Consider the following 14,293-nt stretch of genomic DNA (forward strand, 5'->3'; position numbering starts at 1 on the left):
TTTTCAGACCACAGAATTTAGCTTTTAGGCTCTGGATTGCGTTCTTTATTTCCTCTTCATTCAAACTTTCTTCAATAATAGGATCTCTTTCTTTGCAATAGTTTGTTCCTGGGTTTTCGACAAATCTGCTGAAGATCTTTTTATTGTTGGTAAGCACGACTTCTTCTCTACCTTTTACATTTTTATGGGCTTCTTTATGTTCTAACTTTGCGCCAAAATATCCTAATTGAATTGTTTCACAATTCTCCTCACTCAACTTTTTACAAAAATCCTCCCATTAGCTTTTCTTGGCCTGGCGAACGGCTTCCCTACATTCTATTTGATATACTCATTGATTTTCTTCACTGTTATCATGAAGGTATGCTTCCGAGGTAAGCTTTTTCTGAGTAACCAGCCGTTGGAGGTTTTCCCCCCTTTCTAGATACAATCTTCTTCTCACATAGCGCACTTGTCACTTCTAAAACAAATGTCTTCAATGCTTTCCACATCATTTCCACGTCTAGGATAATTGTATTTATAAGGGATAATTGTATTTATTTTATTATAGCCTACGTCACCAAAAACAGTTGTTTTTTTAATTTGTTGGCAGAAATATTGTCATCGGCAACTCGCTACGTTTTCTAGGCCTTAACTGTGGCACGCCTTAGTTTCAACTGTTTCTGTAACATATAATCTATATCATTTGACGACGTCTTCAGATTAACTCTTTCTTGATTACTGAGGTCCTCAAGATAAAAATACAAGCTGTGTAGGGCTGGTTTATATTCTGTGCACACATAGACCCTTACACACTATATGTTAAGTGCTATTCGATCCCTTTTAAGAGCTTTCATACTACCCCGTGAGGCACACATGGTTCTTATTCCTACATATATACCTAAATATATATTTTATGGAACAAAGATTGTAGACAGTATTTTCCGAATATAATTATAAAATAATTGTAATGTGAGCGCATCTTTTCGAAGAATAAGGTAAGTTTTAGCATAATTAAAATCATCAGGATGGTTGTTCCAAGTTTTTATATCTGATCATCCAGAACCACTGGTACCGTATCATTCATAAAAATTTAAATCATAGTCATATGGAATTAGTCATAACGTATGTTTGAAAATAGCCAAAAATTGAGACAAGATGGATAAGATAAACGATTTTTATTTTATAAATACGAAAAGAATTCGGAGAGAACAACACTAATAACCGTATGGTAACTTTAAACCTCCATGAGGACAGAGAATTCAGTGAGGAGACGAAGCCTCAGGCAGAATAGATAGTGGGTGGACGATTGCTTGATATGGTTCGCAGTGAAACAAGCATCCCTTGTTTCACATCGAACCATATCCACCAGCTCATCGCCTGGACGTTTCCAAAAAGTAGGTTAGGAAAGCGATAAAGTAAAAATGACCGCTACAGTGTTCATGTCGGGAGAAAGACCCAGCTCGGTTCCCTCGGTCTAGCAAGATAGATGAAAATTACGCTGAGGGTCGCTGAACTTGGGAACTAATGCTATAGCCATTAGATATTTTGATCTATCGATATTTTCGTCCTTAACTACTTCATACTTATCTTAGTACTGACAATGTAGACATACATCTAATATGATTTCTTCAATTTCCCTTCGAATGAAGCATCCCTGAGAAGACAATAAGTTCTTTAACTGAAGAATAAACATAAAAAAAAAAAAAAAAAATTTGTACCGCAGTACTTTGAAGGAAGTACTGTTACTAGACCAGCGGTTATGTAAGGAGGTGATTAGGTCAGAATCACCCTCGACCGCCAGATTTTTACGCAACCAAGGGTGCTCACTTTTTAAGCCTGGATGGATCCCGGAGGGCTCCCGATCCAACAGGATTGACTCACGGCTACAATGAAACAAAAAATAATTTTCTGCTACAGCCGAATTCAAAGCCGGGTCTATGTAGTTTGTATGACAGTGACTGATCAATGAGCTAATCTCTCCCACGATGAATAAACAAATGAACTTCATTTATCTAATAACAATAATAAATTAGTTACTTATGAATGTATAAACTATATTACTGATATTAGTACAAGTATTTTCTCAAGTCAAATTTCTATAATTTTATTTTAGTTGTTTATTTATAATGCATTATTTAATTTTGTTTTATTTTTCCTTATTAACGAGACAAAAAAAAAAATTACCAAAAAACAAAATTGATATTTCCCTTTTGTGTTTTCCTTCTAACGAAAGGTTGTCTTCTTTTCAAGATGTCTAACTACAAGAGCGAAAGACAGGTAAGTGGAGTATCAAATATGTGGATCTATGGGCGGTCTAAAGTTTATTTCTTCTCCTTTGGTGTTTGGGGTCTTTGGGGTGTTTGGGGTCTTTGGTGCATGTGTTTTGCTGCAAATCATGACACATTGTCTCTATAACACTGCACTAAATAATTTTTCTTAATCAACAGCCAAAATTATTCCTCACTGGTACCCCAATGCTTCGCAATTTTTTTCTTTCTAAGCTAATTTAACCCTGAACTGTGTTATAATTGATGTTCCTAATGGCTGTACGTTCTGTGAGCCGCACCAACATATTTTTTGCCTATTGTAGCATGATAATAATCAACATTGTAAAGTCATGTAATCAAAACAATTTTTCATTTTTTTTTAATTACATTATTTATTTTTTACTATTGATATTTAATGGCACATTTTACTTATTCTTATCTTGTATAAATATCTTATAAATGATAGCTGACTAAATTGAGAAATTAAATGATCATAATTTCTCAACAGGTTCATGAGTGAAATATTTAGTATTTATAGACAAGTTAAAAGAGTGAATGAAATTTAGGTGTTTGAAAATTTTAATTAAATCTTAAAATAAGTATTATCCTTCCTAGATATAAGAAATATTAAACATTTAAATATCTTGGTAAAATTATTAAAGTTTTTTATCATCAATATACTTATTTGGAACAACTCTTTTATTATGTTTTAAAAGTTAAAAAAATAAATTACATATTATTCGAAACACATAAGTTATATAAAAATATTACATTACAAGAAAATTTTAATCTTCTATGATATAAATACACAATGATGGAATTGAATCCATTCATATTTAATTTTATCCATATCATGTTAGATCAACCAGGCAGCTGTTAACATTTATTCTATACAATTTTTTTTTATAAACAATTTTTATACTTATGGTAATTGACTAATAAATTACTTTTTTTCCGATTTTCAATTCTTCTATGCATTAAATGGATAATGAAAAACCCAAAATAACATTTTTCTGCATTAAGAGACAGCTATCATAGCCTTAAATGGTTTCTTGGTCTTTTGCTTTTACACTTAGCAGAGCATGTAATTGTAAATAAATCTATCAAAATTTTGTGCTTTTAGATATTGTAGTAGATATTTTGTTTGATGTTATACATTACGTACATATTTGACTCATTATTTATTGACAGGACATTTGGTATAGTTGCTCTATAAAACATACTATTTATATGAACTGTTCATTTACATTGTGACCCGACAAGCACCGTACTGACGTAAATTATACCTCAGAATCTATTTCATAGCTCTTTCAAAATAAACAGAGTAAAATGAACAAAGATTGGTGATATATGTCTATTAGCTTCATGTACTGCATAAGAGACACTATAGACGCCTATATCGTAATTATTTTTATTGAATACATTTATTATTTAATTTAATTATTTTTAAAATTTGAAAAATGAAAAAGCCTGTGACACACAAGTTATAGTTTTAAAAAATTATGAAAGCAGTGTAAAATGCAGTATATTTGATATATAGATATTCTCTCTTGCTATGATTTTCAATTTTTCATTATAGAAATTTTTCTAAATTTCATCTAAAACAAGCTGAAATTAGTATTCACGCTGAAATAAATATTTAACCAGCTCGATGTAGGTTCAGCCACATTTCATTTGCATTTTTAAAGTTGATTATTTTATTTTTGGTCATGTCAAGGAGATAGTTTTGCAACTAGTAACAATTAAGGATGGGACGATTCTTCTAGAACTATTACGTTGAATGTAGAACTATTGAGTATGAATGTGAAATCGTAATAACTCCTTAACAAAACAATGCGAATGCGTACACGGATTACTCAAGTTTTAAAAAAATTGAGTCGCATCAGATCTCCGAACTGAAACAAGAGTTTCTTTAAACCTGCCATAAAGTAATGTTAAGTAGGCGAGAAACATGTCGTCTAATCACTGCTTAGGGCTAGAAATTAAGCTATTCTTTTTTAAATCAAAGCACTAAAAGTAAAAGGAATACAGTTTAAACTCGGTTATCCGAACTAATTGCTACAGGGGAGTGTTCAGATTGCCGAAAGGTTCGGATGACAGAAATTATTAGGAACAACTATTTTTAAAATTTCAACAATATGAGTGTACATAACTATTTTTATTTAATTTTTTTTTCGTACATATTTTATTGGAAATTTGACAGTTTGAAATTTTAAAATATTTATCTTTGTTAAAGACGTAGGTTATTTATTTATTTTTTTGTAAGACATCTGCAGAAACTTCTTTAATAGTTCTTCTCTCTGACGGAAGTTAAAAATGTCCTTTCCACATGTGCACTTTTATATTATGTTATTTACTGCTGATTTTTCTAAAAATAAAAAATGTTTCCTTTGTTTGGATTAATGGAGTGTTTGGAGTACCGAAGTTAATATGAGATTAATAATATAAGAGAATATGATTGGGGGCGGTCAGAAAATAACACTAAGTTGTAAAAAAAAAATTTTATAACTTACTTAAACTTTAAATGACTTACTTAAACTTTAAAAAACGTACTTAAACTTATTTAAATAAATTAAATAAGTTTTCACAACTTATTAGTGTTATCTTCTGACCGCACCCCCAACCATCTTCTCTTCATATATATTATCCACGGTCCATTATCTTCTCATCATTATGTATATATTTTTATTTATTGTTAATATTAATAAATTTATTAGTTGTATCAATTTTATTATTTATATTAATTTATAATTATTTTATTAATTAACTATTTACAATCAATATGGATAAAGAGGGAAAATAAATAACTTTATTTAATTTTTAAATAAGGTATAAAATCATGTTTTCAGCTTTTAAAATTTTCTCTAATCTCCCCCAAAATAATCTAGTATGTCGTTCTGGGGAATTCACATAAAGTCCTCTGCACCTATCAGCAATCTCTAACATTTCATCAGTAGACAATCGTATAACTTTTCTATTTTATAAGTTTTTCAGATTTTTTAAATTATTATTATTATGTATAATTAACCATTATTTATAATCTAAAATAATAAGAAAGTCTAATAAATATTAAATTTATTACATCGCGTTGCGTAAATAATAATAATTCATTGAATTAGATGGTTTATTATATTTTAGCCAAGTTATATTTCGAAATAATTTTCCCTTCTATGGATTATAATATCATACCACAACCATTATTTATAATTTAGTAAGGATGCCAATAAAGATTACATTTATTACTTCCTTTCTATAACATAATATTAACTACCAAATTATTAGTCATATTTTTTTTTAAAAACATGAAATCATCCATATTAAATATCAAATATCTTTCCTACCATTTAATTTTTTTTTTAATTTAATTCTAAACAGAAAATGGAAAATAGGACTGGGTTAGGATCAGAAATTCAACTGTTTGGGAGAGCTATTAACTACAGGAAACAGCTGTGAAGAGCCAATCTGTCACTTGCTAACGATACTAGCCTCCGCTGTTCGGGCGCCGTTTATTGTGAAACCGCAATGAGTAGGCACGTCCCATTAGCAATATCTCGGCTCCAATGAGCTCTTTCAGATATATACCACTTTCCAGCGGCTCAATACAGCTCAATCGGTTAATGTGAGAAGTATTAATTCATAACGTGTTTGGGAAATCATATAGGAATATATTAATGGCATTATGATCAATCATTGTTTCTATCATCTATCATAAAAGCTTCTATGTATTCCGTAAAGGACTATACTCGGGATTATTACGCTACTATTCACCCAACCGCTGTTAGAGAGGTCCACATGCTACATATAGTACATAAGAAAAAGCCAGTTATTTCACCCCAATTTTTTATTACTTCAATAAAAAATATGTATTATTACAAAATTGATGAGTCTGCCATTTATAGGTAGGAGGAATAGAGTTGGCTGTTTCAAAACATTTTTAAAAAAATTATTTTTCATTCGGACCTCTATACCTTTAAAACTACCAACAACACTAGAAAACCTAAGAGAACATTATTAAAAGTAGAGTAAATTTTATAAAACTTAAGCCCTAATAGAATATTTACGTTCAATGGCTCCCATGATATAGCTTTTTAAAAACCAACATTTCATAAAAATGCACTGAAAACTCAGAACTTAGTGAATTTATTTTGAGAAACCAATATCTCGGGAACTATGTACCGATGTCTGCCAGCACCCAAATTAAAGCTAATTAAATGTTCTATATAGTAGTTTATAACATTAATCTTCGTATGAGTTGTAATTTTTATGTTATTCGCATATGAAAATAAATTGCACATAAAGTTTTGTCCGAACAATTATAAATCTATTTGTTTTAGTAAATATTATGAAAACTTCTACTCCTACGAAGATAAGCGTTATAAACTACCTTATAGTACATTAAACAAGCTTTAATTTGAGTGCTGGCAGAGAGTTATATGTAAATTCATTTTTGATATATAGGTTTTTCAATGAATTTTTTATGAAACGTTGTTTTTAAAAAAGCTATATCCCGGGAACCATTGAACGTAAATAGTTCTATTAGGGCTCATATTTTAGCAAATTTACTCTACTTTAAATAATGTTCTTTTAGGTTTTCAAGTGTTTTTAATAGTTTTAAAGATATAGAGCTACGAATGAATGATTTTTCTTTTTTAACTTTTTGAAACAGCAGCCAATTTTTACTCCCCCTACCTATACATGGCAGACTCATCAATTTTGACGAGTAATTTTACATAGTTTTATATTAAAGTAATAAAAAATTGGGGTGAAATAACTGGCTAAATATGGGTTGAAATAACTCTTGGGCTCTTGTACTATTAAGATAACTCATTGCAATCGAATTCAAGAGCGAGAGCTAACGAGTTTAGTCAACAGTGTATTGTAAGGATTTACTTTACTTACATTAATGATAGCACGGGGTACAGTGACATACTGTATAATCTTCTAAAATGATGCTTCTACAATGTATGTTTTCACTAAAATTTAGGTCCTTTAATGTACAGAATGAGTAGTGGAAATATAGAAGAGGCACTGGAAGGAGAAAACGAAGAACAGTCGATAGCAAATACTATGTGAACTGCCGTCGGGTGCCTTCCCAGATTACGTAGCTCACAAATATTTATTTTACATAGAATTTTAAGGGTCAAATGCACCCAACAGGTTATGAGTAATGTAATCAAATGGGTGGACTGCATGAAATGGATCAATTCCAAAAATATCAATATTACGAAACATGATTTCATTGGTAAGAAAACCCCAAAGAGAGGCACTCACGCTCCCTGGCCGAGGCACCGCCGTTCTTACCCCTTCAGAACTCAGTGCACCCCTTAAATTACAAATATTAGGAAAATGGCAGGCCAAGTGGGATGAAAGGTCTCCTAGTAAATTAAAAGAAATAAAACGATCAGTAAAACCATGGTCAACATCCTATCGCAACAGCTGTAGGAAGGAAGTTGCTCTAACCCGCTTGAGAATAGGTCATACTCTCCTCACGCACTCTCACCTGATCAGAAAACTGCCACCTCCAACGTGCAAATATTGTCAGTCCATTCTTACGATTAGACATATTTTTGAAGAATGTACTCAATATTTGCCAACAATAAACAGGATAAGACTCACCCCAAATGTATCAGAAGCTCCCACAGATGAGGAAGCTAAAATTACATTAGCATTTGAATTTTTAAAAGAACATCGCCTTCTGTATAAATTATAAATCCTCTTTGATTTTTTTTTATTTACTTATTTTTTATATTTTTTATTTATTTATTTTTTATTATTTTTGTATTTATATATTTAGTTTTTACTTTTATCATGCCATAGGCGTTGATGTCCAGAGGGTTTTACGCCTTTAAGCATTAATCAACAACAACAACCCAAAAGGTACACTATTGTCGATGTGTTAGTTTATTTAGACTTGTTTCTTCTTAAATATGTGGAGCTGAGATTATTATTGAAGAATAAGTGGAGTAGTTGTTATGGGTTGGTCTTCTGCTGTTTCTCGGGTTCCCTCATGTTCACTTTCGTGGGCCGACAGTTCCCTTTGGATCTACTGCTGCACGCTTATGAGGACAATTTACACATAACAGAAGTTAAAAGGGGCTGCCGTTGTAGAAAATAGCCGAACTGTGAATTCAACTAATAGAGGCCGGCACCTCGCGGACCAATATTAGAATAAATTATTGAAATTTATCATAGATTAAAACCTATCATGTGTTCCCTGAACTGCGTACGTGATAATTAAAAAATATTGATTCATGAAAGGAAACTATTATCTTTGACATCAGTGTATTATGAAAGAGATAACGAGTATTTCAAGTGAGTTAAAAATATATCGCAAAGGAAATCTATACTATAAATGGTGTAATATGTTAAGTTTTTATAGCCTTGTTTAGTTGTTTATTTGATTAATGAATACAAATATTTTAGCAATATTATTTACTATTTAGTAAGACATTCGTATTATGAATAATGGAATTGAGTATTGTACTATCCTATAACTGGTGATTTCCCCTCGCTCGTCCTGATAAAAAAAAACGGTATATAACTTCTGAGAAAGTTAAGGTAGCTATGTTGAGTCTCTGAATGGCCTACCTTGAGGATGTTTTATGCTTCCTAAATGGCCTGTTGATCAGAATGTTGTTGTCAGTGTACTTTGTTTACCAAGGTTGTTTCAGAGCTTGTTCAAAATTATTAATACATATATATACTGACAAATCGATGGAGGGATATATAACAGCAACAACTAGATAGAAAGATACGTCAAGCTGAATTTAGGTAAAGTTAGGTCAATTTTTCATTTCAAAACTACTGTCAAATCTAGCTCTTAAGATATTTGCGTTTCGACGCCATTAACTTAATTACTCTTGGCTGAATCATGTTTGCGTGTTATTAAGTTGGTAATCTCATGTTGATTAATTTAATTAACACACATTGTGCAACATATCATTACTCCACAAATCAAAGTCATAATTAAAAGTTATTTTAGTCCAACCCCAGGCAGTTACTCTCAGATATTAGGGTTCTTAATAGTAACTCCCGTGTTTTTATAAGTAACCCTTGAAAAATAGTCCCATGTTGAGATCTATTGTGTTCAACTTGTGAGATGTTGTGCCTATCGGAAGTATTATATCGTACCATATATTTACTAGGCAATTTTTAGAATAATTCGAACAATTAAAAATAGATTACAAAAAGATGTAAAGCAATAAAAAAAAATATAGAATGAGCCATATTTTTAAATACAACTAAAATTAAAGAAAAACGGTTAACCGAGGTGTCTTTGCTTCCTTTTAAAGTTTAAAATAAGTTTAGAACTTTCTTAGGCAGATCTGACATATATATATCATAGTAATTTTAACGTATCAACGATTTTTACAAAACATTAAACTGCATTTTCTTAAAGTGAATAAATTGTTTTTGTACCAGGTGGTTCTCAACCACTCAAATAAAGTTTTGAATTTTTGTTCAGTGGGAAATGTCAAAGTATGTTTGGCAGTACTTAAAAAAAAATACCGAAGTTGTATAATATAAAACTGCTATCACAGTTTTTTTTTTATGCATTATGTTATTTCATTCATGTATATATTTAGATATATGCATAGATAAACTTATAGATTGCAGATTGTTTCATTCTTTATTTGTTGTATTTGTCCCTCAGTCCTAGATAAAGAATGCTGAAGCATCGAGAAGTCCTGTTTTAGTGTGAACTTTTGACTTACTGTGACTACACGTTCTGCCCTGCTAGTGCTTATATTAAGCTTTTCTACCGCCTGAAGGAATTCGAGCCACTACCATTGTTGGATTTAAAAAAAATACAAAATATATGTCTGCTTCATTAGGTTTATTGCGCACATATTTTGTGGATCGTGCTTTATTTTAACTAATAAAATGCTCACTAGCATGTGATTTAAAGATTATATCATGCTGAGAACATTGAAATGAATAAATATACAAAGATAATCTCTTAAGTAAGGTCTCCTATTTATTTTCTGAAAATACAAAATTCCTATTATTTTCCATAACTTTAAAGGTTTAAAAGATTTCTGCATTAGCAAGTTACTGAAGATTGACCAAACAACCAGAGAGGGAAAGTCGAAATTTATTCTGATGCTCCGTTACGAAATTAAAGTGAATCCGACCAGATCGGATTCGAACCGGCGACACTTCTGACACATTAATGCTAAGTTTGTGGCTCAACACAGCCTCAGGGAGAAATGTTTAAGGATATACATTCTCCACGATCACGATTGCCGACGCGCACCTCTCTGCAACTGTTTCATCTGGGCATGAACATACACCCTTCCTATTCTCCGGACCTAGCACCCATTGACTACCACCTGTTTTGTAACCTGAAAGAAAATTTGGCCAAAAGGTGGATCAGCTGTACAACGAGGTGAATAATGAGCTTCGATAATTTTTGGATGATCCAAGAGCTATGCTGGTTTTCTTAGTCAAACAGTCGGCGCCGACATAGAATAATCGGCGTGCGAATAGTTTTGAACTTACATAATACTAACCGGTTTCTTCTTGATTGGAAAATGTTTTTTCAAGTATTGAGAACCGGAATCTAGTGAAATCAGTAAAAGAGGAGAATCGTAGTGTGTCTATCTGGTTTCCAGCATCCTCACGTACACCTAGTGCATCGTTGGCGATTATATTATTCAAATATGTTTTCTTAGTGGATCATTAGTACTGCAGATCACTTTAATAAATATAGTCCATTTAAAATTTAAATTTTTATACCACACAAAAAATGGTTTGAGCGGTAGGTCGTCTGAAACAAGAATGAACAAACCTTTCTGTTAAACATCTGAGTCAGACTGAAAGTGCTAGTTTATGCGCAGGTGCATTATAGCCGGTCCCAGTTAGTATTATTATAAGAGGGCAACGGTATAATATACTGCTTATTATCTTATACTATTATATGAGTACAATGGATCATACGCACGCCGACTCAGCAACGATCGGCGCCGACTGTCTGACTCAGAAAAACAGCTTGCATCTTAGTGATTTACCCTATGGCGAGACACTTGGTATGATATAGTGGTGCAAAGACCGCGTTTTCAAATATTCATCAAGCGAAGAAGCTATTATGTGAAGACAAGCAAATGTTGAACCTTTAAAATTACGTAAATATTATATAAAATAAGTAGAATTTTGAATTTGTTAAAAAAAAAGAAATAAAAAAAAAAAAAAGGCCTTAGTGTTTAGTAATCATGAGAGATGACCGTGGATGACTTACACGAGGAGATGGTTGGGGGGTTCGGTCAAAATAAAACAGAAATAAGTTGAAGTAACTTATTTAATTGTGCCAACGTTTCGGCCAGAATTTCTAGCCTTCATCAGGGCAAAGAACAGAACAAGATAACAACCAATGAATACAGAAAATATAAACAGAATGACATAAAGTAAATAATTGTACAGAATAGAATTAATAAAATAAAGTGATGAAAGAAGTGGAAAATAAAATGTATACATGAGTAATTGAATAAGTAGGTAAAATAACATAATTAAGGAAATAAAATAAAAATGAAGTTCTATAGTGCAAATTAATTATCAATTAATTAACTAAACTGAATGTAATGAAAATTTAACCTAAAAGAGCTAAAATAAGAATTTACATTAATCCAGTTTGAATTCTGTAACAGTGCTATGAGGTAAATACATTTGGAGATTGCCCCTTCTGATCCGTGGGCTTACTAATCCAATTGTTCCCATGGCCTAACAGGAATCGTTACTAAACCTTAATTATAATTAATATTTACTTACAAACCTCCTATCTTTGTAATCTTTTAATTTTAGCATTCATAAAAATAATTAAAACACGAACTTTAGAGTTTAATTATTTTTTCCCCGTTCTGTTTTACTCACTGTTTGCCAAGGTCGGGTAAGGAGTGATACGGTTTTTAATTTACTGAAGCAGTTATATAATTTTCTGCGGGGGCTTTAATAGAACTTGCAATCACTTCTGGAGTTAACGACGTCTCTTCCTCTGAGCGGAGCTACGACCTGAATAGTTTTAATCATGAAATTGGTTAATCATAATTGAATTACAATTCAATCAGGTATTCAATACTTAGATTAAGTTGGCTTATTTTAATCCCAATTTTGACTCCACCTTTAAATATTTATTATTAGTAATAATAAGAAACAATAATAAATAATTAAATTTTAAAATTACACTTCACACTAATAATCTACTCTATCTTGTATAACATAACATTAATTATAAAATTTCAAAAATAAAAGAAGTGTATGATTTCACAACAGTTGATTAGGACATATTGTTTTCCTCGTTTTCTGCAATTTTCTTTCTGAATGAAATCCTGTTAAGGTAAGAAGTGATAAATGTGAAAACAAGTATGCAATATATGAATGATAGTATTGTTTTACTATGTGAAAATAAAGAGAAAAAAGAATAGAATATCATAAAGCAATAGCTTTGATTCGTCAATTTTATAGGAAAATAAGTCAATAAATAAGTAGGTCATAAAATTGCTTATATATAGTCCTTAGAAGTATTTACATGAATAACTATCTGTTACTCAGTCGCAACTACCTGTTTTGTATGAACATGTGGTGGAAAGCAAATGGGTCTATATAGCTTCCTGGCCAGTATGCTTTAATTCAAGTTTAATTATTTGTCGTTAGATAATAAAATTCACGGGAAATGCTTCCTTTTTTTTTTAAGCATAGGTCTATCCAGCAAATTACTATTTCACATGAATAATAAATTAATAAAATTTATACTAGACTATGTTTACAATCATCTCCAACTTTGAGCCAAATCTAACGAGCCTTTTTTTAGGTGCGCCAAGGAAAATAGGTTCCATATGCGTTGGTTAAATTAGTGGATAGAGTTTGGAAAAATTGAAATTGGATAATTTTCACACTAATCCCCAACTTCCTCCAAATTTTCCTCAAATCGAATCAAACTGCCGTTTTCTTACTTTATTATAGAAGTTACCTTTCCTTCCATTTGTTTTATCTGTTTTACTTTTTTTTTTTTAATTGCCCCCCCCCCATACTTATTTATATTACTTTTTTAATATTTATTATCCTTTTTTCTTTTATTTCATATATTTTATCTGTCTTTATACTCATATTTTACTTCTAACTTATACTTACATTCATTACGTTTAAATTAATGTTCTTATTATATAATTTACATACCTTCCTACCTCTATTTATTTTGTATATATTTTTTTCTTCAATATATTATATTTATTGCATCCTTTCTTTTAATTTTATTTCTTTTTTGATAAAGTCTTCCCCTTAGTATGTATTTTATCATGTTCGCCTATTTTTTAACTTTTCATTCATTTTCTAATACTCTTTACTTTAACATTATTTACAAATGTAACTAATTCTCTTTCCTGTCAACCTTTCATTTTCGTGTTTTTCTGCAATCTGTAAGGTTGGTGTCCTGCTTGTTCATTATTCTTAATTTTTCCCTTTTTCTATCGTTTAGTAAGTCAAATATTTTTATATTTATTTTTTATGTATTATTATTCCACATTATAATGTGGAATTATAACAGATAAAAATGTTGATCCACTGTAATAATAAATCATGTCATTATTATTACAGTTCCACATCTTTTTTATTTCTTTAATTTACATTGTTTATTTTTATAGAAATTATCGTAGTTAGCAAACTTTATATCACCTTAGTTAAATTTTATTTTTGTTATCTATTTGCCTACTTTTTTTATTACATGGTTAAAGTGTTAGTATATTTTTTTAGCCCTGATGAAGCCCAGCGTGTGATGAAATGTTGGTTTACACTAAATAGTTTTCCGACTATTTGAGATTTTTCTTTTACCGCAAACGGATCTTTCTTTTATTATTACACACGATCAATCATCGATCTTCCAACAATATCGGTGTTATGCCCGAACGCATATATGACTACAAACGGGAAAAAATGTTTAAAACGTGAAAGAAGAGTGAACATTTAAAAATCTGAGGACAAAACGTCTTTACATTCCCTGCATGAACCACCAAAGCTTACCTACTTCCAGTTGTGAGAAAACAGACTAATTAATTACA

General features: G+C 30.9%; 1 protein-coding gene across 2 annotated transcripts in view; it reads left to right on the top strand.

The window, feature by feature from the left end:
- Positions 1-14,293, top strand: part of LOC106686894 (QRFP-like peptide receptor) — a 390,629-nt gene that overhangs the window by 331,429 nt on the left and 44,907 nt on the right. Inside the window, exon 7 of one of the 2 annotated variants that reach the window (XM_014430488.2) lies at positions 2,230-2,256. The exons of the other annotated variant lie outside the window; for it this stretch is intronic. Coding sequence (XP_014285974.1) covers positions 2,230-2,256 — 27 coding nt within the window. The remainder of the gene's footprint in view (positions 1-2,229; positions 2,257-14,293) is intronic. 2 annotated transcript variants of the gene reach the window in all.

This window comes from Halyomorpha halys, unplaced genomic scaffold (assembly GCF_000696795.3).
Source record: "Halyomorpha halys isolate HHAL.00 unplaced genomic scaffold, Hhal_1.1 Scaffold894.1, whole genome shotgun sequence".
Taxonomy (NCBI): domain Eukaryota; kingdom Metazoa; phylum Arthropoda; class Insecta; order Hemiptera; family Pentatomidae; genus Halyomorpha; species Halyomorpha halys.